Below are 26,758 nucleotides of genomic sequence, written 5' to 3' on the forward strand. Positions count from 1 at the left end.
CACTCACACTCACACACCAAACACATACACATGCCAAACACACACTCGCCAAACACACACGCCAAACATACACACACACGCACAGACACGCCAAACATACACACGCACAGACACGCCAAACATACACACACACACAGACACGCCAAACATACACACACACGCACAGACACGCCAAACATACACACACACACACACGCACACACACACACACGACACACACACACACACACACACACACACACACACACACACACACACACACACACACCAAACATACCACACATACCAAACACACCACACACCATACCACACACACACACCACACCACACACACACACACACACACACACACACACACACACACACACACACACACACACACACACACACACACACACACACCACACACACCACACACACCACACACACCACACACCACACACACCACACACACCACACACACCACACATACCACACCACATACCACACACACACACCACACCACACACACACACACACACGCACACACACACACACACACACACACACACACACACACACACACACACACACACACACACACACACACACACACACACACACACACACACCACACACACACCACACACACATACACACACACAGACACCAAACACACACACACACACACACACGAATCGTTGCACACACACCAAACACACATGTACACACACCAAACACACACATGCACACACACTTGACTTGATAGCGCAGTTGATAGAGTTCCCGGCTGCCATTACGGTGGTCCGGGTTCGAATCCCGCACAGGGCTGAAATAATTTCAGTATCGTTGCGCTGTAAGTCGTTACTCCAACTCTCGTGGGCGGGGAGTTGAGGGTGTGTACGCGTGTTAGGTCACAGCATTACCCATAGATCGGTCATATATAAGCACTGAACTCTCTTCCGGGAGGAAAAAAAGCTGTTGATCACGAGTCCAACACGTGACCCAAGACCATGGTGATTCACACACACACACACACACACACACACACACACACACACACACACACACACACACACACACACACACACACACACACACACATACATACATAAAAGAACCAAATAAGTGAAGGGAAATTTTGTAGAGTTTTAGATAAACTGAGGAAATGGTATAAAAAATGAAGGCAGTGCAGGGGACAGTATATGGAATCTAAAAGTGGCATACTATTGTAGATGGTTCATTATTGATGGGGTACAATGAGCATTGAAAATGGTGAAAGCTGGTAAGGTTGGATTGGGTGCATGCCTTTGCTGGCTATCTTCCTTATAAGGGAAAAGGCCCTTGGCTTATAGATAGTTTCTGTGTCACCAGTTAGTAGTAGTAAGAGGAGAGGATCATTTACTGTTTAGTAGCTCTGTTTATGTAATAGATTAGAGGAAATACAGTAGAGATTGATAGAGATCTTGGGCCCAATGGAGAGAATGAGGTCTGCACCTTCATATGAAGGCAAGAATGTTCATAGTTTTTTGAAGTTAGGATGCAAGATGATGTTTCTCTTTGATATCCTTCTTGTAGGAGGTACTCATCAGTAGTCTTTCATACTCTGATTAGTTTTGTATAATTGTATCAGTGGAGGGCAGTCCATCTTGATTGTGTATATAAGTAACCAAAGTTCATCTCCAGAGAACTAGTTAGAAAAAGGAGAGAGATATTTCAGTCTGCCTTTCCAGTATTGGTTTCTTATTAACCATTCCTTTTGTTTCCAGGGTCAAGAACACCTCAAACCAGGCATTGTCCATCGCCTGGCCAATGCAGATTTGTACTGCTCTGCCCTGGCTAACATCTATAGTGACCCAAACTTCCATAACTTGAGCCACTGGGGTATAATCCAGGCACTAGCAAGGAAAGGCGTTTATGTTGCAGAGCCCACAGATGTACCCTTCAGTGAAACTGTCTTGATACAAGTGGCTCCCATCAAGATGGTAAGTTAAACAGAAACTTGTTAATGCTGTAATCCATTCATTCTGAACTAGATAAACAGTATGTCTCGAGATGAAGCATTTAAGAAGTATGATAGGAATTATAAAGATGGATGGTTAGAAATATGGAGGTAGGCATATATTGGGGGTGGAAAAAGAACTGGGAGATCAGGTTGATCAAAAGGTACTTGTATTGGGGCACATAAAAAGAATTAGCAGAAAAAGAATAACAGAAAGTGTTTGAAAACCAAATTAAACTTGAGGAGAAGACTGCGAATGAGATGGATGAACAGGGTGAAAGGGACATCAGGTCCAAGGGGAAGGTCTGTTGATAAAGGAAGGGAGAGGGCAAGAGTTTGGTGTGAATGGAGAATGGTTGTCAGTGGATGAGGAGTTGATGCAGCCTGAAGGGATTTCTTCACATATGTTTTTTAGGTCTCAGGGTTCTACTATGGAGCTGCTGTCTTGCTGTGTTATCTCTGACATGAGTAATGAGTGAGGGAGAGGAACTAAGATAAATATAACAAATGGGATTTTAGATATTGTGTTGGATGGGCAAAGGATGTGTACTTTCTTTTGACTTGATCACTCTCCATGTAAAGAGAAAAGAGCCTTTTGGTATATGTATGTACATATCAATATATACATGAAGATTTGGAGTATGGGTTTCATATTGGTGAAGAGAGTAAAGCACCAGACTCAATTAGTGAACTCATTTTTATGTGGTTCAGGATGCAATTGGGAGAGGACCTTGGTGAAGTCCTCGCTCTGTTAATTATGATGAAATGTATACCATTTAATGTTCTAAAATACAGATAAGTACACCAAGAGTGAGACAAAAACAGTAGCATACAATAAAAATTAAACAAAAAAGGAGATATGAGAAATGGAAAAATATAACATTAAATGGTACACATTTCATCATGATTAACAAAGTGATGATTTCACTAAGGTCTTCTCCCATTTGCATCCCAGTCTACAGAAAAACTAATTCACTGTATGTAATGGACAGAAATTGAAATGTCGGGCCTAATAAACCTTTCAAATTGAGTCTGGTGCTTTACTCTATTCACCAATATCAATACATGAATTAATTACTCTCTATAATTTAATGCACTTGTGTGGTTTTGTTGTAGCTTTTTTGTTTTTTTCATCATTATTATTATTACCATTTACGATGTTAAACCAAATCAATCATCAATCAATTATTATTATTGAGCAACTAAAGGGTAGATCCTAGCCACACAGAATCTTAGTCACCAAAGACCTCGTCAGACCAAATTCAAGCCCACAAATAAACAAAATTTTCTACAGCTTGCCACAACAAAACGGAACCTGAAATTGTAGATAAAATAAAATACAAGACACCATTTAGGAAGAGTGATCACATATTAATAGAATTTGAACTAAAGGAGGAATTATATACAGAAATGAGAAATACAGAAAAGGAAGACTGATGTACAATAAAACAGACTTTGGGAAACTTAGAAATTCTTTCAATTTGTAAATTGGGAAAAATTCTACAATGAAGAGAGACAAGTGGAAGAGAAATGGATGATTTAGATGGAAATTTATAGTGAAGGAGTGGATAAATATGTACCAAGATAGAAACAGGAAAAGGTGTATAAGTGGTGGTTCAACAGAAGATGCAGTGAGGTGAAAGATAGAAGAGATCAAGCTTAGAAAAGATGGGAAAAAAAAGCAGAAAGTGGAAAATATATATCAACCAAAGGAATGAATATGTAAAAGTGTGCGGAGGAAAAAAGAAAATACGAAAAAGACATCATAGAAAAATGTAAAAATCAACCTAAACTATTCTATAGATATGTGAATGGTAAACAAATGAACAGGCTGAAGTCACGAACAATCACTTCAAGTTGGTTTTCACTAAAGAAAAAATACAGCATTGGGATGAAGGGAACAAAGTGTGATCCCCCCATGAGGGAAATAAAAATAACACAAAAAGAAATAATGGACCAAATACGAACTTTGATGTCAGGAAATCACATGGCCCAGATGGAATAGCAAATTGGATGCTAAAAGAATGTAAAGAAGAATTGATAGACAAAAAATGTAACATAATAAGTTGCTCACTCAAAGAAGGAAAAATACCAAATGACTGGAAAAATGCCAATATTGTTCCAATATATAAAGGAGAAAACAAAGAAGATCCAACAAATTACAAACCAGTTTCCCTTACAAGCACTGTAGCCAAAATTTGTGAAAAGGTTATTAAGAACAGATGAATAAAACACCTGGAAGAAAACAATATAATAAATCAGACAATTTGGATTCAGACAGCGAAGATCATGTGCCACAAGTTTAATCTGTTTCTACTCAAGACTAATAGATATAATACAGGAAGGGGATGGATGGGCTGATGTGCTTTCCTAGACTTACAAAAATCCTTTGACAAAGTGCCACAATTTTTTTTTAAAACACTGGAAAACATAGGAGGTATACAAGATAAACTACTAAACTGGATGGAGGATTTTTTTTGCATGGAAAGAAAATGAGGGCAGTGCTCAGAGAAGAGTTCAGCCTGGGAGGCTGAAGATGTGGAATGTTACATGAGCTTTGCAGATGATGCTAAATTGCTGAGGAAAGTGAATACTGAAATAGATTGTGAATCACTGCAGAGAGACCTGAACAAGGTTTGGAAATAAGGTCAGAAGTGGGAAGTAGACTTCATCAAGAAATGTAGCATAATGGAATTCAGAAAAAAAAAAAAAAAAAAAAAAATAATAATAAATAAATAAATAAATAAAAATCAGGACAATATAAAATCAGAACAAATGAAGTAAAGAAAGTGGGATCTGAAAAAGACCTGGGAGTAATGATCACAAATGGCATGTCCCCTGATAAGCGGATAAACAAATTTGTTGGAGAATCCTACAATAAAGGTGGCCTTTACCTATTTGGATAAAGAAATGGTAAATAAAAATACTAGCCACACTAATAAGGCCTAGACTAGGGTATGCTGCAACACTATGGTCACCCAGTACCAAAAAATATATATAAAAAATATTTAAAGATTCCAGAGAGCAACTACGAAGATGGCTCCAACACTTTCAAACCTATCATATGAGGAGAGTCTGTCAAAACTTGGATTTACTGACTCTGGAACAAAGAAGAGAAAGAGGTGACCTGCTGACCATCTACAGAATCATGAAAGGCATGGAAGTCTTTGATAGAGAGGACTTACTAAATTGGGATAAGAGAAATACAAGGGGACATGAAAAGAAATTAAAAAAGGACAGCTATAGAAGATACCTGAAAAAAGCAGTTTTCCACACAGAGTGGTGGATGTCTGGAACAAACTGGAAGAAACAATAGTGTGTGCAAAAACTATGCATGAATTTAAGAGCAAACTAGACGCTGTGAGATACAAAGATGGGTCACCATGAGCATAGCTCCCCTTCCCATAAGATACATACATACATACATACATACATACATATACCAAAGGCTTTTTCCCCCTTATACGGGGGGTAGCCAAAAAGAAAAAGGCATAGAAATCACTCCCACCCATTTTATTTCCCATAAGATACAATTAGGTAAATACATTACTGTACTGAAAAGGTCAGTATATGAATTAGATTCTTTAATGACATTCCTTGTATTCTAAGAATACATATAATGACTTTGGATCTCCTTGTTTACAGTCGGCACATTTAGCAGTTATAGAGGCTATGATGGCCCTCTATATCCGTGAGGTGGTCATGCCAGACCGTGTAGTGGCAACACTGCAGCGGATTAGCATGCCATCTTCCCAAACTCCCCAGGACCAGGAGGAGGCCCTGGTTGTGTGGATCAACTCTGTCACTCAAGCACTTCAGGAAAAGATCAATCAGCATGTCCAGCCTTCACAGGTAACTTGAGATTTCTTGTCAGTTTGAACTGCCTTTTTTGTTTAATAGACTTTAGTCTTAGGAGATAAAGGATGTACAGTATATTCAAGTTTGTGCGATTGGAGTTCATATTGTAATACTAGATTCTAACCAAAGGAAAGAAGCAAAAGAGAAATGCCAGTAGTTATTGTGTGCGTGCTTAATGTATAGTAGTAGTTGTTGCCCTGAGTTTTACATGTAGGTGATCATCCAGAAGTTTAGTGAACATGTTTATGTCTTGGTAGCTGATGTTTGTAATTCATGCCTCCCCAAAGGACCAGGAGCTGCCTATCTTTCCAAGGATACAGGACCTAAGTGATTTGAGTGATGGCATTGGTCTGTCTGCCCTCATTGCCTTCTACTGCCCTGAGGAACTATCATGGGCCGACATTGCTGTAGGGGATACTCCCTCCATTGCTGATTCCCTCTACAATATTGGTCTTGTTATGAAGTTCTGCCATGATGCCCTTCCATATAATCCATGTCTACTCACCAAAGAGGATATAGTCTATATGCACAGGTATAGGTCTCGTGTAGTGTGTGTATATGATGCACAAGATGAAGAAAAAAAAAGTTTTGGGGGAAAACATTTATTGGTTTCATGTCACTTTCATTCCAGCTCTGTAAAGCAAAACGTTTTAGCATTTTGTGCTGAACTCTTCTTCCTGTTTGAGTTGGAGCCAGTTTCTTGTGTGTCTCTGCCTGGAACAAAGAAGTCAAGTAAACTCATTACTCTTTCTTCACCTGGTAAGTGTATGCTGAAATAAAACCAATGTATTTTAGAGATACTATTCTAGTGAAGCAAAGCACTCAAGTTAAATATTCGTGCCAGATTTTTATTTTTTCATAGAATCATAATATGCTTTTTTTCTGTCAAGCATTTTCTCTATCGACATGCCTTATTTCACAGTATAAGTTATGTGCTATTTTATATTTGCTTGCTTTCACCATGTTTATACAAGATGAGTCCTTCCACTTACATACTTATTTTTTCACTCTGTAAATAAACTGTTTGAAAAACCTAACTGCTTAATAACAACTGTTTTTATTTTATGACTTGAGTGCAAACCTAAACTACACATGGACTGAATAATATTTACATTTTGTGACACTGCCAAAAACAAGAGTCATGGTTTGTGACAGGTGATGATGGTAGTGGACCCAGGTTCAGCTTAAGACATGCCTGGAGCTTGCATTGCATTCATTAACCCAAGAATCAGCTGTAGGATGTCATGCATATAGTAGCATACTAACAATGCATAGCTGAATGTGGTGGTAATGGTGTGGTGATGATGGTAATGATGATGATTACTGCGGTATTGTGTGCTGTTGTGCTTGCTTGATGGGTGGACATGCTAGAATGTAATGGTTGGTGTGTACAGGTGGTGGTTGCAGTGGATGGAGTGGATACCAGAGGGGTGTTCGAGTCATACCAGATCTAAGGCAGAGCCGCTCCCCCTCTTCCACTCATTCTACAGCCTCTTCCACACATTCTTCTACCCATTCCTCATCGGCACATTCCTACCAACGCTCTCCCTGCTCTACACTAAGAGGTACTTACTAACAATTTGTGAACAACTAGCTTGATAGACTTGGAGACAAAATTAGGTATTCAAAATCAGTATGAATTGCTGTGTGGAGAGGCTCTTACTTCTTTTAATGCTGCATGACTGCGCAGAAGCACTACAACTGAAAATATTGAGGTTGTAATGCCGAAAGCACTGACCAATCTCATGGCTGTTAGTAGTTTGGGATCTGCCCAAAATTTTAATGGCTCCCCCCCTCCCCACCCTCCCTAAAACACACACGCACACTTACCCTCATCCCCACTTACCCTCATCCCCACTTTTTTATATGAATGTTTTACTAAGCAACTGATATTGGGTAGAAAGCCTTAAGTTATAAGTGTTTTTAAAATGGTAAATAAGTTCTAAGTTAAGTGCATGCCATTTTGATGGTTTTGTGTCAGGGTTCTGACTAGCCAAGAGATTGAAAAGTGGATTGGGTTAAAGCATAAACCTGGTTGCCATGACCTCTAACTTGCTTTGCTTTTGCATGAATAATTTCAGGAGTACTCTTTATCCGCCCTTACATACTTATCTCTGTAATCTTTATCCGTCTTTTTATTTTCAGCAGAGGACAGTATGTGGCTGTTAGCGTCTGTGTCAACTTGTACTTTTGACATTCTTATTCTGCCTATACCATGATTTGTAATTCTCTTTTCTTTGAAAATAAACTTTTTAGTTTGCTCACCGATTAAAAAGAAAACTTGCTTTAGCTTTGTATGAGAAAGTCATGGAAGCATAAATGTGTTCCTTGTCTTCTTAAAGATTTCCCTGAATGAAAGTGTCTATGTTTGGAAAAGTAGCCAGCCAATCCTTATTCTTGTGGTAGATCGTGGTAGCCACTCCAAGTCACCGACAAGTGCAGGGGTGCGACGCCAACAATCCCTTACAGAGAAGGACAGGTTGCGTAGAGAACAGTCGTCAATCGATGGTAATTGTGCTCTCTTACATTTGACATGTAGTCCTAAGGAGTAACCTTGCTTCATATTGGTTTAAAGGGATTTGCACTAACAGAAATCATTTAGAATGGCCCTGTACATTAATACAAATTGGTATCAGCCTGGTTTAATGTAAGATAGCATGGATCTTGCGATTTATACTGCAATGAAATGGACATACATAACAGACTAACTTTAAAATCTCAACATTAACTAAGAATATGGTCTCTAAATTATAATCCGTAGAAGTAAATGTTGTTCTTTTTTTCCTCATCCTTTGGTAACTTGTATGTGAATCTGTTGAAGTGATAGCTTCTGGTTTGCATTGCACATCTGCTTTTGCATGTCTTTTGTCTTGTCACTTTCTGCTTTTGGCCTCATGGTATGACAGAGGGAGTGTGTGTGCAAATGAGAATGTGGTATTTAGCTCTTATTGGATAGACTACTAACCTTCCAGATTACTAACGCTTTTGCCCCCTGGTGACCCTGCCAACAGGTGAGGAGGAAGGGGCATGTGGGGGGTTCAACTGGGGGGCTCTCTACCCCCAGTGGTGGTGGTCATGCAATCATGAAGTTGCCGACCGAGACTGCATATACTGCTGGCGACAACATCAAAGTCAGCCCTTCGGTGATCAGTACACATACTACCTGAATTGTGGTCAGCCCACCAGTCATGGGCAAACAGGGCAGTCTGTTGCCCAGAACCTGCTGCATCCCTATAGGGAGCACAAGTCTGCTGCCAGGGTCTTGTCCTGCCACAGTGTCATGGGTCCGCACCCCAGCTCCTATGGTAAAGTTGCCCCACCCTAGGAGATAATGATTTTCATGCACTGTGTTGTAATGTGCTTGTTCAGAAGGCAGCAAAAACAGCAGCAGCAGCACAGTGCAGCATTTCAGGGCAACACTTGAATTGAGTCAATGGCTGCTGGTATTCTTTGTTTTTGTTGTTGCATGACTTCACTTATCCATATAGCAGCTCTTTATTTGGCACATCAGACCTGTTAACCCGTTTTGTTTCCTTGGTTCCTTGCATGCACACTTATGCTCAACACTGCTTGTCATATCATTCTTCCAGAAAGAGATTACATGGAGTCAGCATAGTTGGGATTTGGTGTTAGGATTTTCTGTATTCAGCTGCTCTTCCAATCCTTTGCATTACAGATTTTATTCTTCAGTTTATGTACACTGTAGGAGGAGCCCCACACCCTCCCACCAACACTTGCATGTGCACTGGGCTTCTTTTATTTTGTAATCAATACTTGGTAATACCAGCAGCCATTTGTCAAAAATTAATTTCTCTTTACTTTTTCATTAGCAGTCTTTTTTTTGTTTTGGGTTCCCTATGCCACTACACATAGAGCTAGAAGGAACCATTGGAAGAATTTGCCAAAGTATCATACAAAGAATTTGTATAACTATGTGGCATGACTGGTTGGGCTCACACTCAAAAACAAGTTAAGCCTTGACCAAGTATTGATTGACTGATTGATTGATGGATGCAGCAGTATACAGCAGCACTGGTGGTGTGTCCGTGTGCCTTGCTTTTTGCAATCACTTAGATGTAGATCATGGTCTGGATGGACTTGGCTCATGATTGTGGATTAAGTTGAAAGTTAATTAAAGACTGCACCTTCTCCTCTGTATAAATGATAAGAAGGCCCACAGTTACTGCAGGCTACCTAACATTTAAGAATATCTACTATGGAAGGTTAAGGTCATCTTTATCATCGAGAATACATTAGCCTAAGAAAAATGGAAATCTGTGCCCCTTAATCAGTAATTGATTTGTACTTGAAAGTATAAATTTTAATGCTGAACCAGTGCAATGGTATCATGATGCTTACCTCTGGTGTCAACAGCCATGAAGCCAGCAGGAGCGCCTAGTGTCAGAAGGTCTCACTCTATGAACCTAAATGATGTCACTGACTTTCGGCAAAGAAGTGACCAGAAGTCCGATCATGCCCCCTCTTCGTACAACAGTGAATATGGTGGCAGAGACAGGTTAGAAAAGGATGTTGTATAGTTTCTGAAATTTGGTTTCCAGCTGTGTGAATAATACTACTTCATTTGATGTATTGTTTGTAATCATATTTTATTTTCCATAGCTCAATGAGTGATGGGCAAGAAGGAGACTTTGTTGTGCAGAGGTCGAAAGGGCTAACGACACTAAATGATATGTTGCGAACTCATTCACCTCATCCGTCACAAGACTCTGATCACTTGAGGTCAAAGGACCGGTATAGTATGGACAACATGGAGGAGGAGATGGCGGAAAGAGCTTCCAGGCTAGGGAGGAGAGGAAGTTTCCACAACTCTACCTCAGATGTCCATTATGGTCCCAAACCTCCAGCAGGCCTTCCCTCGCGGTGGGATGAGTCGCGAGGACAGGGGCGTTCACGATCTCGGAGGAATTCTGTGAATGCCGAAGACTCGCAGCTCACAATAGAAAACTTTGGTGGAAGTCAAGACAATTTGAATTACATTTCTAGAAATCCAGATAAAGATTTAGTGATCCATTCGGGGAAAAGGGACAGTGGATTGCGGGACAGTGGATTGCGGGACAATAGGGACAGTAGGGACAATAATTCTCGAGCCGAATCTAGGGGAAGTAGAGAGCGTAGTTTAGAACGCCGCCTTGACCTCCACCGTCCCAGTCTAGATGAATTGGACAATAGAGTAGTAGAAAAGTTGGAAAGAGACCTCTTAGAGAGAGAAAAGCGAGAACTCACGCAATATAGAAGTAAAGAGGTGCTGATGGTGACAGATCCCAGAAAAGGTAGTGTGGAAGTGTTGGATTCTGGTAGTGAAAGTGATGTGTCGTACGAAAGGGACAAACTGGCAAAAGCAACCAGTTTTGCTGAGCTCTCCAAATTGAAGGAACAGCTGCCAGGAGGAATCAACATCATCTATATGCAGTCTGACAAGGAAGAAGGAAATAAGAAAGGCAGCAAGAAAAGTGAAAAGAAGACAACCTTTGCAGCTCTTCCAAATCAAACAACATGGAAGCAACAAAGTGTACAATCAATCCCTGATGATAGCAAGCCTATACCAGGTAACTATGGTTATAAACTTTGTTTTTACTCTGATATTACAGAATAGGAATGTGGTTCAAGTTAGAGGCAACAATCTGTTATACCAGGTCTCATTGTGCGTCTGACTGATTCAGAGGAGAGACTGAAGCATTTGGTAACTGAATTTGGTAGGGTATATTAAAGAAGAAAGTTGTAAATGAATCAGGGCAAAACTAAAGTGATGAAATGTATGAGGAAGGATGGTGATGGGAGAAGAGAATTACAGGGTTATTAGAAAGGAGACCCAAGAAGCAATGAAAGATATAAAAGCTCGTAAGGCACTTTATACAGTGTCATGTGGAGTGTGTGACAAGTAAGTAGTTGTAGTGGAATGATTGGTGAGAAGGAAATTTACCAGTGAATTGGAGGAGTGCATGTATAATTTTAATATACAAAAAAAAGAAAAAAAAAAAGGGAGATGTATAAATGAAATAGTTTCAGAGGGAGTCTTTTAAGTGTATTTGTTAAAGTTTATAGGAGGATATTGAGAACATGGAACATAAGAGAGGAAGAGAGAAGGAGTTTGAATGTGTTTGAGATGAAATGTCTGAGAAGTATGATAGGGGTTACTAGGCTAGATAGAGTGAGAAATGAGGAGGTGAGGAGGAGAACAGGGCTGGAAAGGGAACTGGGAGATAGGGTTGATAAAAAGAGTACTAGGATGGTTTGGACACATGGAAAGAATGAGTGAAGAAAGATTAGTAAAAGAGATTTGGAGGGCAGAGGTTAAGGAGTGAATATGAGGGGGCATCCTAGGATGAGATGGATGGATGGGGTGAAAGGGGCATTACAAAAGGGAGGAATGTCTGTGGAGGAAGGATGGGAGAGGACAGAAGATATGGATGAATGGAGAAGGGTTGTGTATGGATGATGCTGTGATGCATAAAGGGGAGTGGTTGGGGGATGGGGATGAGGAAGTATGTATGAGAAAAAATTTGGTGCAGCCCGAAGGGATTTCGCCCTGTCTTCTCCTTTTCTGCATGAGGGGATGGAGAGGGGGGTCGCTGAATTTATGAAGTGGCCTTGCTGTGGATGTGCTGTGTCTTGCAACACTGCTTCTGACCTAGGGCAGTGGACAGGATGCAGGAGGTGCCAAGATGGGAGGGAGGGAGGAGGGTGGGTGGGAGTGGTTTCTATGCCTTTTTCTTTTTGGCTACCCCCCCCATGTGAGGGGGAAAGAGCCTTTGATATATGTATGTATGTATTAATTGAGAGGGTTAGGCAGGTAATTGGGGAAAAGTAGTGTATGTTTAGGAAAGGAAAATGGTGCATAGATCAAGCTTTTGTAGCAAGATATGCAAGAAGTTTTTGGCAAAGGATAAGGATGATTTTTGGGGTTTCATGAATTTGGAGAAGCCATGTGACAGGATTGATAGATGTGTTGCATATGTTATAAAATTTGGGGAAGTCAGTAGAGGGTGGTCCAAAGTACTTATGTGAGTAGCATAGCTTGTGTGAGGGCCAGACCTGTAAAGAGTGGTTTAAGGTGAAGGTGGGGCTGCACCATTGTTGTGTAATGTCACCACAGTTGTTCAATGTGGATATGGATAGGATGATGAGTGAGGTAAATGTAAGAATGCTAGGTAGAGGTGATGAGTGAGATAGGAGGGAAGTGAGAGTTATGTCAATTGTTTACTGATAACATTGTATTTGTAGCTGAGTTAGTCAGAGGCTAAAGCAGTTGGTGGCTAAGTTTGGGAAGATGTGTGAAAGGAGAAAGCTAGAAGATGGTGTAAAAAAGTGGTGTATGAGGTGCTCTGTGTCTTGTGTATGGTTGTTGCATTTTGGGTATTTAAGAGACCAGTTCTGTGCTAGTACTCTTTTAACAATGTATTTACCTAGTTGTATCTTACGGGAAGGGGAGCTATGCTCATGGTGTCCCGTCTTTGTATCTAGCAGTGTCTAGTTTGTGTGGTGACCTGAATATGGACATTCTTTAAGATTTTAAAGGGAATTGACAACATCCAAAGTGACCAAATTTTCACATTGAATAAGAATCAGACAAGAAACAATGGTCTCAAACTGTCCGGAAATAGATTCAATTTGGAAGTAGGTAGAAACAACTTTGCCAACCGTGTAGTAAATGAATGGAATAAACTTCCTGCACAGGTAGTGCAATGTAGTTCAGTTCAAAGCTTTAAGAATCAGTTAGATAAATACCTAAGTAAGATGCTGTAATGATTATATTTTATCTTATATTATTTGTTTTTGTTTTGTTATCATTTGTCTGTCTGATTTTCATTTATTATTAGTTATATGTCAATTTATTATTATTTACTATTTACCTGTTTGTTTATTATTTAACTATACCTATGCATGTATTTATGTATTTTATTTGTTATTTACATTATTATAGTTTTTATTTATTGTTTTATTATTAATATGATTTTTTTTTTCGCATCCGACCTAGATATGGATCAAAAGGTCTCCTGTCGGCATGCTCCGCCTTTGTAAACCTTTGTATTCTTGTTTGACTCTTTCTTGTCTTGTTAGTGATTTCTAATTTCTGTGGGAGTTTGGGATAAGTATAGAATTTTGTCTATTGTGGAGTGTGTATATGTTTTTTGTATGGATCTATTATATCTACCAAAGCACTTTTCTTTATCATAAAGGGGTAACTTAACAAAAACAATACATCCACTAATTAGGCAAAATCCATACCCCTCTAGCATCTTGTGGATTAAGGGTCATCCTCATCAGCTGTCACAATTTAACTTTAAGGGAATGAAGCAATGCACAGCACAGTAGAGCTTGACAGCTGGAGCTGGTTTACTCTTGCACCTTATATGATCTCCCCCACACTCACACTGTTTGTCCTCTCAAAATGATTTATGAAGTCAGTGAGAACATCCTTTCAGGCTTTGTCATTTTTTCATCCATTCACAAGCTTTCTTCATACATTCTTATATTTAGCACACTTTCTACCCTGCTAGACACACATTCCACATGCATCCAAAGTGGACCTTCTCCCTGTCCATCCGTTTCATTCTGTCTTCATATCAGGCTCACTCACTTCACTTCTGCTTTCCAAACTCTCTTCTAGAATATCTTTGTCCATTCTTTCCATTTGCTTAAACCAGCTCAGACCTCTTTTATCCACCCTACTGTACCACTCCCTTCTACCCTCACTTCCATGTTTCTCTTTACATTCATTCCTGTAACACCAGTTATATTTCTCAAGCACTTCATCTCAAAAATTTTTGAGACACTTCCCAGTTACACCTGTTGTAAAGTAGATCATTCCTGTCAGTTTTGCCCTTTCTATTGATCTGAACATGGAAATAATGTCACTTTGTTTTTCTCTCTTGTAATGAGGGAAGTTCCAGTTTTTTAATCTTTATTTGTATAGTTTGTAAAGCTTGGGGCCATTTTGGTTACAATGATGGTGGACTGGCTGGTGAGGTTTAACATTTTTCTAAAAGAGGGTATAGTGTCGGAGGACTGGAGGAGTGCCTGTATAGTTCCACTTTATAAGGGAAAAGGGGACAAGTGTGAGTGTAATTTCAGAGGGATTGTTGAGTGTAGTTGGGAAGGATTGTGGGAGGGTTTTGATTGAGAGGGTTAAGAGAGGAACAGTGTGGGTTTAGGACAGGTATGGGTTGCATGGATCAGATCTTTGTGGTAAGGCAGATATGTGAGAGAACTTTAGGAAAAGGTAAGGATGATTTTTGGGCCTTTATGGATTTGGGAAAGGCTTATGACAAGGTAGACAGGAAGACACTGTGGGAAGTATTGCAGTTATATGGGATAGGAGGAAATCTTTTAAGAGCAATCAAGAGTTTTTATGAGAGTAGTAGAGCCTGTGTTAGAATTAGAAATGAAGAAAGTGAGTGGTTTGAGGTAAAGGTGGGACTACGCCAGGGATGTGTTATGTCGCCTTGGCTGTTCAATTTATACATGGATGGGGTGGTGCAAGATATATATGCAAGGGTAATGGGCTAGTTAAAAAAAATGGAGGAAAATGGGAGATAGCCAGTTGTTGTTTGCTGACACTGCACTTGTAGCAGGATCAGAGGAGGGATTAAGGAAGTTAGTGACAGAGTTTGGGAAAGTGCAAAAGAAGGAAGTTGAAGATAAATGTGGGTAAAAGTAAGGTGATATGTACAAGGGAAGAGGCTGGCATCAAATTGGAAGTGAGTATTAAGGGAGAGAGACTGGAGGAAGTTGATAGTTGTAGATACTTGGGAGCAAATGTAGCAGGAAAGGGAGTGGAGGTGGAAGTAGAGTGTAGATTGAGAGAAGCAAGTAAATGCTTTGGGGAATTAAAAAGTGTGAGAAATAGACTTTTGGGCATTGATACTAAGAGGAGACTGTATGGAGTGATTGTGCCAACAGCACTGTATAGTGCAGAAATATGGAACATAAGAGTGGAAGAGTTTAAATGTGTTCGAGATGAAATGCCTGAGAAGTATGATAGGGGTTACTAGGCTAGATAGACTGAGAAATGAAGAGAGCAGGGGTGGAAAGGAAGTTGGGAGATAGGGTTGATGAAAGAGTATTGGGATGGTTTAGACACATGGAAAGAATGAGTGAAGAAAGATTAGTAAAAGAAGTGTGGAAGGCAGGGGTGGAAGGAGTGAACATGAGGGGGCGACCAATGATGAGATGGATAGATGGGGTAAAAGGGGCATTGGGAAAAAGGAGAATGTTGAGGAAGGAAGGGAGAGGATTGAAGATAGGAGTGAGTGGAGAATATTTGTGCATGGATAATGCTGTGATGCATGGAAGGGAGTGGGTGGGGGATGGGGAGTGATGGAGTATATGTGAATGATATTTTGATGTAGCCTGAAGGAATTTCTCCCCAAAATCTCCATTTCTGCATGAGGTGCTGGAGAGGGTGGTTGCTGATTAAGTGAAGCGACCTTGCTTTGGATGTGCTGTGTCTTGCTGTATTGCCTCTGATCCAGGGCAGTGGGCAAGATGCAGGGATGACTTGTCAATCAAGAGGAGCCAAGAAAAGAGGGAGGGAGGGGTGGTGAATAGGAGTAGAGCATGTGGTGATGAAATGGGTGGGAGTGGGTTTATGTTTTTGACTTTGGCTACTTCCCTTGTATGGGGAAAAATCAGTTGGTATATGTATGTATGTGTGTATATTCTGTTCATCTCTTGAGCTTTGCATCAACGTGCAGAAAGGTAAATATGGAGAACATTAATGGGGGCAGTACTACCCTTGTGGGACTTCACTTGTTACTTCCCTCCATCCCTCCATCCCTCCATCCTTTTACTTACTACTATTCAGTGGTAACTTGTGGTATAAAAGGGGGGAGCTATAAACATGACAGTGTCAACATGTAAAACATTCCCCATGCAACAGCTGTTGTTAATAAAGGCTTCCCAGTTCTCCTTGTCTTATATAATTGTCCATTCTCTCATTCAGCTTCTTCAGAGACTTTCCTTAAACCTGTAAAATTTATTTATATTTCCACAGTTGTATCTACATTTTGCATGTAATTCACCTCTTGGCTCTATTTCCTTTCAATTGAAATACAAGCAATATGTGAACACACATTCCTCTGGGGCACATCCATTTCAAAGAATCAGTTTAATTTATTTTATTTTATTTGTTTATTATTATTAATATATATATAAACTTTTTATCCCACAGTCGGAAAAAGAAGACACTAATGTCGAATGTTCTGTATATTTCGATCACTAACTGTGACCCTCTTCAGCAGAATGAATACATAGTGGAAGGCATATGCTTATATACAAAGGTGTGAGGTGGGAGAAGGAACAAGCTCAGGTAACGTGACCGATGCTCCGCAGGTTGCCTGGGGTTTTGTGACCTTGGAGTATATGAGGTAGCACTTGACTGACTGCTGAGGTGGTAATGCAGTCAGGTGACCACTGACCATTTGATATATTGAAATTAGGAAGATATTTAATCAGGGAAGACTCTATTATTTTCCTTTTGAAGCTACATGTTGATTTATAAATTATTTCAGCATCATCCCAATGCATGTGGTGATGCTGAAATAATTTATAAATCAACATGTAGCTTCAAAAGGAAAATAATAGAGTCTTCCCTGATTAAATATCTTCCTAATTTCAATATATCAAATGGTCAGTGGTCACCTGACTGCATTACCACCTCAGCAGTCAGTCAAGTGCTACCTCATATACTCCAAGGTCACAAAACCCCAGGCGACCTGCGGAGCATCGGTCACGTTACCTGAGCTTGTTCCTTCTCCCACCTCACACCTTTGTATATAAGCATATGCCTTCCACTATGTATTCATTCTGCTGAAGAGGGTCACAGTTAGTGATCGAAATATACAGAACATTCGACATTAGTGTCTTCTTTTTCCGACTGTGGGATAAAAAGTTTATTTTATCAATGTGCTACGACATTACTTTATAGTAATATATATATATATATATATGTATGTATATATATATATATATATATATATATATATATAATATATATGGGGGGGGAGTAAGAAATGATTCCAACCACACAGTTGTTGCTGTCGTTCCTTAGGCTGTCAGGGCAAGTAGTCTCACCTCTGAGGAATGCCACAGTTTGAATGGGGTTTCCCCACAAATACCTAATAGAGTGTATAAGGGATTTGTGGGAAAACATTTGTGGTGTTGTCCCATAATCTTGTTGTATCTTTAACCCATTGGGCCATTGTTTTCAATTGCTGTATTTCTTCACTTCCACTTGCTAATCACTCTTTGCAATTCACATCTTTATAATTGAAATCACCCTCCAGGATTATATTGTCACCTTGTTCAATTGTTTTCTGTAAGTGAATAGATGTCTGGCATCATATTTTATAGACAGCTTTATTCTGTGCCCTTGTCTTAGTGAGGGAGGGTACATGTCACTACAAACTCTCTTCTGTCTTTCCTCCTAAGTCTTATTTTCAGATTTATTCCCGTAGCCCTACACGTGTATTTACTTAATTGTAGTGTACAGGAAAGGAACAACACTTGTTAAGTCCCATCTCCTACTCCTAAATTTTTTATCATTAGCCTCAAATTCATGTACAATTCCAACTTAATATATATACTTGATTTCCAAATATCATATTTAGATTTGAATTGTGTGTGTCAGTAGGCATTTATATCAGCACAAACACCTTATTTTTCTTGTGTTTTCCAGATGAAAATGTGGAGCCACAAGTTATGGCCTCAGAGCTTCATAATGTACGGTTAAAGTTGGAAGAGAAGAGAAGAAGAATAGAGTCGGAAAAGAGGAAGATGGAACTTGCCATGAACAAGCAGCGGCAGAAGCTGGGCAAAGAGGCCTTCATGCAGGCAGTTGTCAAAGGGGTATGTATTCTTTGCCTCCTTAGCATAAGTTGCCAGTGTTAGCAGGACTTATTTTTGGCTGCCGTTAATTATTATTATTATTGTTATTATTATTTTTAGCCCAAAGGGATTAGATGGCAAGTGATTTAGGTAATTAGTGGCTGAATACTTGGTTCTATTAGCTTCTTCATGCATTTTGAACAAAAGGAATTTGAAGCTAGGACTCAGAGAAGTTATTGTATTGTATACCTTCAACACATCAATTTCATATAAACAGTATGCACTCCAGATAGCCAGTTATGATTACTATCAAAATTTGAACTATTTGTAATTACTGCTCAAAATTTCTTCAAAATTATTATTAGTAATGGTGAATGTAAGATTCTTCAGTTTTGTATTCAGAATGATTGGCATACATTAAGTTGATGTGTACAAATATGCGTGACCCCCAAGAAGTACGGGATAGTTTAATTTTGAATGCTAGCGATCATGCTGGTTGTAGAGCATTGATGCCCTAATGCAGTGTGGCCCTGCCACATCCATAGGGTAAGGGCTCTTCCACTGGCTCCTCCACCCCCACAACATCTGAACCGGACACCACCACATCCACCATGGGGGGCGATATGATGGTGGACTCAATGGAGCAATCCCTTCCTAAAGCCTCCCATCATAGCACAGCATCCTCTTCTCAAGCTAATCCCAACCTCTCACTCAAGGTAACACGAGGGTTGCTTGCTTGCATGAATACTGTGCTGCTGCTGCTGGTTCATGGCGCTTCTTGACCCTCCTTGTTTTGGTTTTTTACTCTTGCATTTGCGGCTTTGCTTCCCTACCTGGTTTCAGAGGACCCAGTGGGGCCATTTTGTTTAGTCCACAGTCCCCTACCCACTTGTTTTAATTAACACATTTTGAGTTTGATTCTGTGAAGGCTTTCATGATGAATCTTGCCTGTTTTTCTTATGCTTAACAAGTGAATTGATAGATAAAGATTGACCCCCTGTTTTGTGTTTATAGCAGGTTTGTGTATGAATAAACATGGATTGAGTTAAATGATATTTCCTTAATTCATACCATAGTAACACGAGTCTAAAAATTTAAACTTTCATTGATCACAAATAAAATATAGTAATGTCTCTTCTCCTCATTATAATTTACTAACAGACCTGAGAAGACAAGTAATGAATAGATAATCTGCACGGATGTATGTGTAATTCTAGTTCATTCCCACCCCACCCACCGCTCTCCCTTCACAAGTCTCCTTCCTCAAGATGAAAGAAAGAAGAATTACATTGTCTTTACCATTGTTGCAGGACATTGACAGTGATGTTTCCAAAGTGTCCCACAAATGGCTGGAGAGCCAAGGACAGCAGCAGGAGGAGCTGAAGACACCGGATATTGAGAGCATGGACTACGATGAATACCACAAATCTCTCACACAGTATGTAGATTGCACATTCTTTTGGCTCCCATGTACACATTATGGGGCTGGGGGTAGTCATAATAGAGACAGAGGGTACCGGTATTGAGGAAAGAATAAGGCTTATCATGAAGATAAACTACTGCATTTGCTTGTTGAAGTTTAGAGATTGTAGGATGTTGTATGCCTCTGCAGTTTAGGCTGGTTACAGCATAGAGCCACATCTAGTCGTCAGAAGCCTACGGAACAGTTATCCAGGTGCCCTTATCGATATAGCTTTAGTTCAAAGCACATGCATGCTTTATATTGTGCTGTGCAATTTTTTTTATTTATGCAAATGCTTGTATATTTCAGTTGCACAGTGGATCAAAGTTATGGACATGATAGTATAAGCTACCACATCAAAGAAATATTATACTTTTATCACATAGTTTGCTAGAGTGTAGTCATCATTTATTGGCTTAAATACATTTATTACAATTTAACCAGGCTAAAGCTAACAGCAGAAGCAATAATTTTTAGACAAGTCCAGAAACTATCCTGTAAGTGCCTATGGTGTAGAAAATTGACATTGTGGTCCTTGACTAGAGCTGTGATTTGGTCATCTTAACCCATGGAGAGTAACAAGCCCAAGGTAGGCTCCACATACACTGGGCACCAACAGCTGCAGGTTTTATGTAGCATCTTGTATTCTCTCAACTTGATAGATTTATTTTTTGTCAATTCATCCTTTGCACATCTAAAGAGGTAAATTGCTATGGTGAAACCTGCAGATGTCATTCCCCCCAAATGTCTGTTTTACCCACTGGAAGGTTTAATAATACTAATGGATTTCATGTATACTTTCGGGCGTTTTGTTAATTAGTTGTAGCTTCTTCCTTGTGAAATTTGTTTTTCTTTGTCTTCCCTATTAACGCATCATTTGGAATACACTGCTTGGCTTTTGGCTTTTATTTTGCATTGCTTTTAGCTGCTAAAAGTTTAGTTGCATTGTTGCAGAACAGCAGACTCGGCAACTACTTGCACGTTTGGGAAGCTAATCTTCAGTGTGTTGTAGTGCATCCTCTTTTTATTTTTGTATATACTTGTTTGTATCATCAACTTTGATGTCTTTTAGTTGTAATTTGAAAAAAGCTGAATGTGTCTCTGGGTGACTTGAGATGTGGCTTTCCTCCTTCCAAGAACTGCATGACCTCCTCCTTGATTTCAACAGCTCTTGAGTGAAGCAAAAGCCACCCAGGGACATGATGTTGTTAGGGTGAGTAGAGTTGTGCATGTGTTGTGTGTCCTTGCAGTGGGTATACAGACAGTCCTGGGCGGCGCTCCAGCCTGGCAGACCCCATGGACTCCAGGCTGCGTCAGGTCCCGGCCTATCTCCCAGGGACCCCACGGCGTCCAGGTCTTGACCCTCGGGTTGACTATCGACGGCTCAGCATGTATGTGGAACCTTCCTACTGGCGAGCAGCGGGCTTAGACCCCAGCATTGCTATGCGAAGGGCCAGTCTTGCACCACCTCTAGACTCGTCCCTTCCACCGCATACTTACAGGATGACAGACTCCCTTACGGAAATACAGTCGGATATTCATCGCCTCAACCAGCAGCAGCACCAGATTCAGAGCCTCATACACAATGGCATGAATACAGCAAACAACACAGCACAGCAAAACCAATTTTACCTTCATGATCAGGTAAGGGTTAACATGTTTTGCAGTGTAGTTAATGCAAATTATGCTGTTGAAAAAGTTAAGGATCTGATTTGTAATTATTGCTATAGTTGCACGGTAAAGAAAAGTTTACTTCTCATCCAAAGAATTTGTGGGAAAAGAAACATCTTACTGTGTTGCCTATTAACCAATCAATCACTTGTCCCATATCTCTTGCAAGAGACCCATGGTCATCAGGTAACTGGTGACAACCACCTTATGGGTTCATAAGTTACTCAAGGAAGAAACATTGTTTGAGTATGGCTAATCGTGTTCATACTATTGTGGTTCTTGTTTCTTTTGTGAGGAAATTTTCTTTGGTATTAAGGTCAGGAGGGAATTGGAGTAGGGAGTTCTGTGGTTGGCCTTCAAAGTGCTTGTTTTGTAATCTAAGTGTGAATATTTTTTTATATTGTTTTACGGGGCTGGTGGTATGCAATTGTAGATGTTTAAGATGTATGCTGATTGCGTTTTTTTTTTTTTTTTTTTTTTTTTACGGTTTGTGCTCATTGACCAAAAGGTCTCCTGTCGGCATGCTCCGCCTTTGTAATGTGATAAGTGAGCAGAGTTGAGGGTTCTTGCATACAACTGTTACACTATCATTTTCATGTGATGTTCTATGGAAAAGAGTTTGGTTTCTATATGCAAATGTTCATTTGGGGTGATTTTAATGCATCCTGTTATAATTATCACAATTGTATTTCTTGCATTTTTCACACATGGAGAGCTCACAACTGGCGACTGCTCTCCTCTTCCTCCAACTTTCAGCTAGTGACAAAGAAACTGTTCTACACTAATAGCAACATAGACAGCAGTGGAAGTACAGTTAATTGTGGTTCTCAAGATGTGTAGACTGATTTGACTGTACTTCAACTGACCAAAGCCTATACATATTACACAACTTAAGATATTTTTTTTCTTTATGTTCACCATTAGGTCTTTGATGTATGGGCAGAAGTGAGGCCAAGGATTCTAGAATTCTTTTCCAAGGGGAGGGTATGGCCATTCAATTTTACTGTTGCATTTTTGTTTGATTCATGGTTGTCTGAAGTTAGTGAGGTTACTGGTGATTTCTGAGGGGTGCTGTCATTATATATTTTCTTTTAAGCCATTGTTGTGGGAGAAGTCCAGAAAATGTTTATAATGGGAGAAGAATTATGATGTAGGAAAAGAAAGAATTACAATGTAAATTAAGTGGCTGGCTCTCCTGTGAATGTGCAGCATCTTGTTGCCTTGCTTCTGACCTGGGCAGTGGGCATGAGGCAGGGATGACCCTTCAGCCACAAGGATTTAAGATGGAAGTGAACCAAACATGTGATGGATAGGAGTGGGTGCATGCCTAACACAGTACTTATGGGAGATTTTAACTGCAAAGTAATCTGTTGGGAAGAGATGATAGTGAAAGGTAGAGAGGATCAATGGGGAAATGTATTACTCGACATGACTATAGAATATACAATGACACAATGGTTAAAAGAAAACACTAGATTTAGAAATAAGAACCATCAAGACTAGATTTATTATTTACGTCAGAACCTGAAATTGTGGACAAAATTGAATAAAAGACACCAATTGCGAAGTGACCACATGCTACTTGAGTTAGAACTAGAAATATATATAGAGAGAAATGAGAAATACAGAAAAGGAAGAATGATGTATAGTAAAAGGGACTTTGAGAAACTTGGGGAATTTTTTCTTAAAGTGAGCTAGGAAAAATTCGACAATGAAGAAACACAAGTGGAAGAAAAATGGATGATTCTGATGAAAATCTGTAAAGATGGAGTGGATAAATATGTCCCAAAGCAAAAATAGGGAAAGGTGTACATTAAGTACTGGTTTAACAGAAGGTGCAGTGAAGCGAAAGATAGAGATAAAGCTTGGAAAAGGTGGAGAAAGATGAAAAAAATAAACTAGAAAGTTGGCAGATATATGTAAATCAAAGGAATATGTAAAAATATTTAGGGAAAAAAAAAGAAGCTATGAAAAAGACTTAATAGAAAAATGTAAAGATCAGCCAAAACTATTCTATAGGTATGTAAATGGTAAACTAAAAAACAAACAGAAAATAGTGAAACTATGCCAAGGGAATATGGAATACACAGAAGATACAGAAATGGCTGAAGTCATGAGCAAACACTTCAAGTCTGGTTTCATTAGAGAAAATGTACAGCATCAGGATGAAGGGAGAAAACTATTAAGAAAACTGAAAACCATCGGAGGGATACAAGGTAAACTACTGAAATTGATGGAGAATGTTTTGCATGGAAGAAAAATGAGGGTATTGCTCAGAGATAAGAGTTCTGCTTGGGAAGAGATGATTAGTGGAGTTCCTTAAGGATCAGTATCAGTTTCAATAATGTTTGCTATTTATGTGAATGACATGGATGAGGGTGTGGAATGTTACATGAGCTTCTTTGCAGATGACGCAAAACGGTTAAAGAAAGTGATTACTGAAATGGACTGTGACTCACTGCAGAGAGATCTGAACAGGGTTTGGAAATGGAGTCAGAAGTGGGAAGTGGACTTCAACATTAAGAAATGCAGCATAATGGAATAAAAAAAAAAAAAAAAAAATGATATCGGGACAATATAAAATAAATGAAAAGGAAGTAAAGAAAGTGGGATCTGAAAAAGACCTGGGAGTAATGATCACAGAGGATGTCCCCTGATAAACAGATGAACAAAATCGTTGGAGAAACCTATAACTTGCTAAGATCAGTAAAAGTGGCTTTTACTTACTTTTATGAAGAAATGGTAAAGAAAAGAAAGAGGAGACTTGTTGACCATCTATAGAATCATGAGAGGTATGGAAGTCCTTGATAGAGAAGACTTACTAAATTGGGATATGAGAAACACAAGGTGACATGGAAGAAAGTTAAAAAAAGACAGTTATAGAAGGGACCTGAAAAATAACAGCTTTCCCCATAGAGCGGTGGATATATGGAACAAACTGGACGAAATGATAGTGTGTGTGTGCAAGAACCATTTACGAATTTAAGAACAATTTAGACACTGCAAGATACAGAGATGAAACACCATGAGTGTAGCTCCCCTTCCCATAAAATACTAGATAAATACACACACATACATGCAACATTGTCGTACAGCTGTTAATTTGAAAAATTTGGTGTTAAAACAAGTATATAGCACTAAGTTTATCACACCACTATTTATAGAAATAAATTTTAAGCTTGTGTATTGTATAGATAAACTAAGTTTATATATTAAGGTAATTTGAACCCGGACTTGGAATTTAGCTCAAATTAAAAAAAAAAAAGAAGAAGAAGAAGAAGAACTGAAATAAGTACCTTCTTTGATAGTCCAAGGTTTTTACAAGATAGTAGTAATGTTTTTCTTTAAAAAAATTTACCTCTGGATGAACTCTTCCTCCCATCCTCTCTCTCTTTCTTATGTGCATTTGTAGGTACTCACATGCACTACCTTTCCTTTTACTTTTATACAACACCACCTGGCTTCCTTGTTAGATATAAAATCTTCCAAATGTCTGATGTTTAGTGCTTTCCATGTTTTTACCACATAACCAAATATTTTGGTTTTCATTGTGACAGTTTTAGTATTTTTTCACATGATTTGGCCAGACGGCAGCCTTAATGTGAATAATCTCAGTCTCATACTGGGAGGTAGTTGATTTGTTGGATTCTTGCTGCTGATTGTACAGTATTTGGATTAGTTGAGGCATTATCGTGATAAATTTATTAAGGCGTTTACCTAATGTTGGTTTGTTGTGAAACGGCATTTGGTTGGACTAAGTATGTGTATTGATTTGGCTCAGTGGATTAAGTTAACTAATTCAATATGATTCCTTATACAAAATTTAAGTAATGTATATTTCTTTTAAACACAATTAGGTTTAGTTAACGGCTTTTGTCTTATTTTTTTTATGCAGCAGATGTTTTTTCGATCCACTCCTACCCCACCCCAACAGGTAAAGATACAAGATATTAAAAAAGTAATAGCAAATACATAAGGAATACACTTTTTATAATTAAATTTGAAGTATTAATTACAGTTACAATTGTGCACTTAAAACATGTTTTATACTAGTAGAGTATACATTGACACTTTGCACTTATTTGCATTTCAAACAGTTGTGACAGATGTTTTTGGCATCCTATGTTCATTGCAATCTTCACATTTTGGGTTTCTTGGTGTTTCTTAATTGTTTTGAATTGGCAAAGGTCAAAATTTTTAATGGTATGATAGATGTAAGGCATGCACAGAGGAAACATGTAGCTAAAGTGGGAGTTGTACTAAAGAATTGTATCAATGGGATGTGGTCAGAGGATGATGTGTATGTGAGTATTGCAAAGGAACGTTAGTGCAGAACAAAGAAACAGGAGACAAGAATGGAAGTGGAATTGTATGGTGCTTAGGGTTTTGGCTTGGTTGTTAGGGGTGCTTAAGAAAAACTAGCGAATTTGGGCAGCATTTGGAATGTTGCACAAGAGAAAGAAAGATAGGCAACATTCACAAGTATAACATGATAAGGATCAAAGAGAGGAGGGAAAGAGAATGAGAATTGTATAGTTTAATTATCAAAGCAGAGGGTGCGAAGATCAAGTTTTAGTATTTAGATATGCTAGAAGTTTTTGGCTAAGGCTAAGGACATTATTTTGACTATTATGGATCCAGAGAAGGTGTATGACAGGGTTGACAGGTATGATGGGAGGTATAATTCTGTTGAGGGTAATCAAAAGATTTTACACTAGTAATAGAGCTTGTATGTATAGGTGAAGAGTGGGTGGATGACTTTGCTGGTCACCCCATATAGAGCTTGTGTGAAAGTCAGGAAGAGAAAGTGAGTGGCATTAGGTGAAGGTGAGGCTGTGCCAAGGCTGTGTTCACCATGGTTGAGGAAGGTAGCGGAAATGAGGAATAGTAGAAGTTAAAAACCAGTCATAAAAGAATGTACTTGACTGATCTGTCAGGTC

The 26,758-nt window shown here is 39.2% G+C and overlaps 1 protein-coding gene across 6 annotated transcripts in view; it reads left to right on the forward strand.

Moving 5' to 3' along the window:
* Nucleotides 1-26,758, forward strand: part of Patronin (calmodulin-regulated spectrin-associated protein patronin) — an 88,658-nt gene that overhangs the window by 33,936 nt on the left and 27,964 nt on the right. The window contains exons 3-16 of one of the 6 annotated variants that reach the window (XM_076207966.1): nucleotides 1,749-1,964; nucleotides 5,627-5,833; nucleotides 6,127-6,371; nucleotides 6,471-6,598; nucleotides 7,234-7,404; nucleotides 8,851-9,144; nucleotides 10,214-10,355; nucleotides 10,460-11,406; nucleotides 18,537-18,706; nucleotides 19,231-19,401; nucleotides 19,996-20,123; nucleotides 20,298-20,360; nucleotides 21,398-21,791; nucleotides 25,714-25,752. In XM_076207966.1, coding sequence (XP_076064081.1) covers nucleotides 1,749-1,964; nucleotides 5,627-5,833; nucleotides 6,127-6,371; nucleotides 6,471-6,598; nucleotides 7,234-7,404; nucleotides 8,851-9,144; nucleotides 10,214-10,355; nucleotides 10,460-11,406; nucleotides 18,537-18,706; nucleotides 19,231-19,401; nucleotides 19,996-20,123; nucleotides 20,298-20,360; nucleotides 21,398-21,791; nucleotides 25,714-25,752 — 3,315 coding nt within the window. The remainder of the gene's footprint in view (nucleotides 1-1,748; nucleotides 1,965-5,626; nucleotides 5,834-6,126; nucleotides 6,372-6,470; nucleotides 6,599-7,233; nucleotides 7,405-8,850; nucleotides 9,145-10,213; nucleotides 10,356-10,459; nucleotides 11,407-18,536; nucleotides 18,707-19,230; nucleotides 19,402-19,995; nucleotides 20,124-20,297; nucleotides 20,361-21,397; nucleotides 21,792-25,713; nucleotides 25,753-26,758) is intronic. The other 5 variants (XM_076207968.1, XM_076207967.1, XM_076207969.1 and 2 more) reach the window with 5 other exon arrangements.

The sequence above is a fragment of the Oratosquilla oratoria genome, chromosome 24 (genome assembly GCF_046742065.1).
Source record: "Oratosquilla oratoria isolate Oo_2021 chromosome 24, ASM4674206v1, whole genome shotgun sequence".
In the NCBI taxonomy this organism is placed as follows: Eukaryota; Metazoa; Arthropoda; class Malacostraca; order Stomatopoda; family Squillidae; genus Oratosquilla; species Oratosquilla oratoria.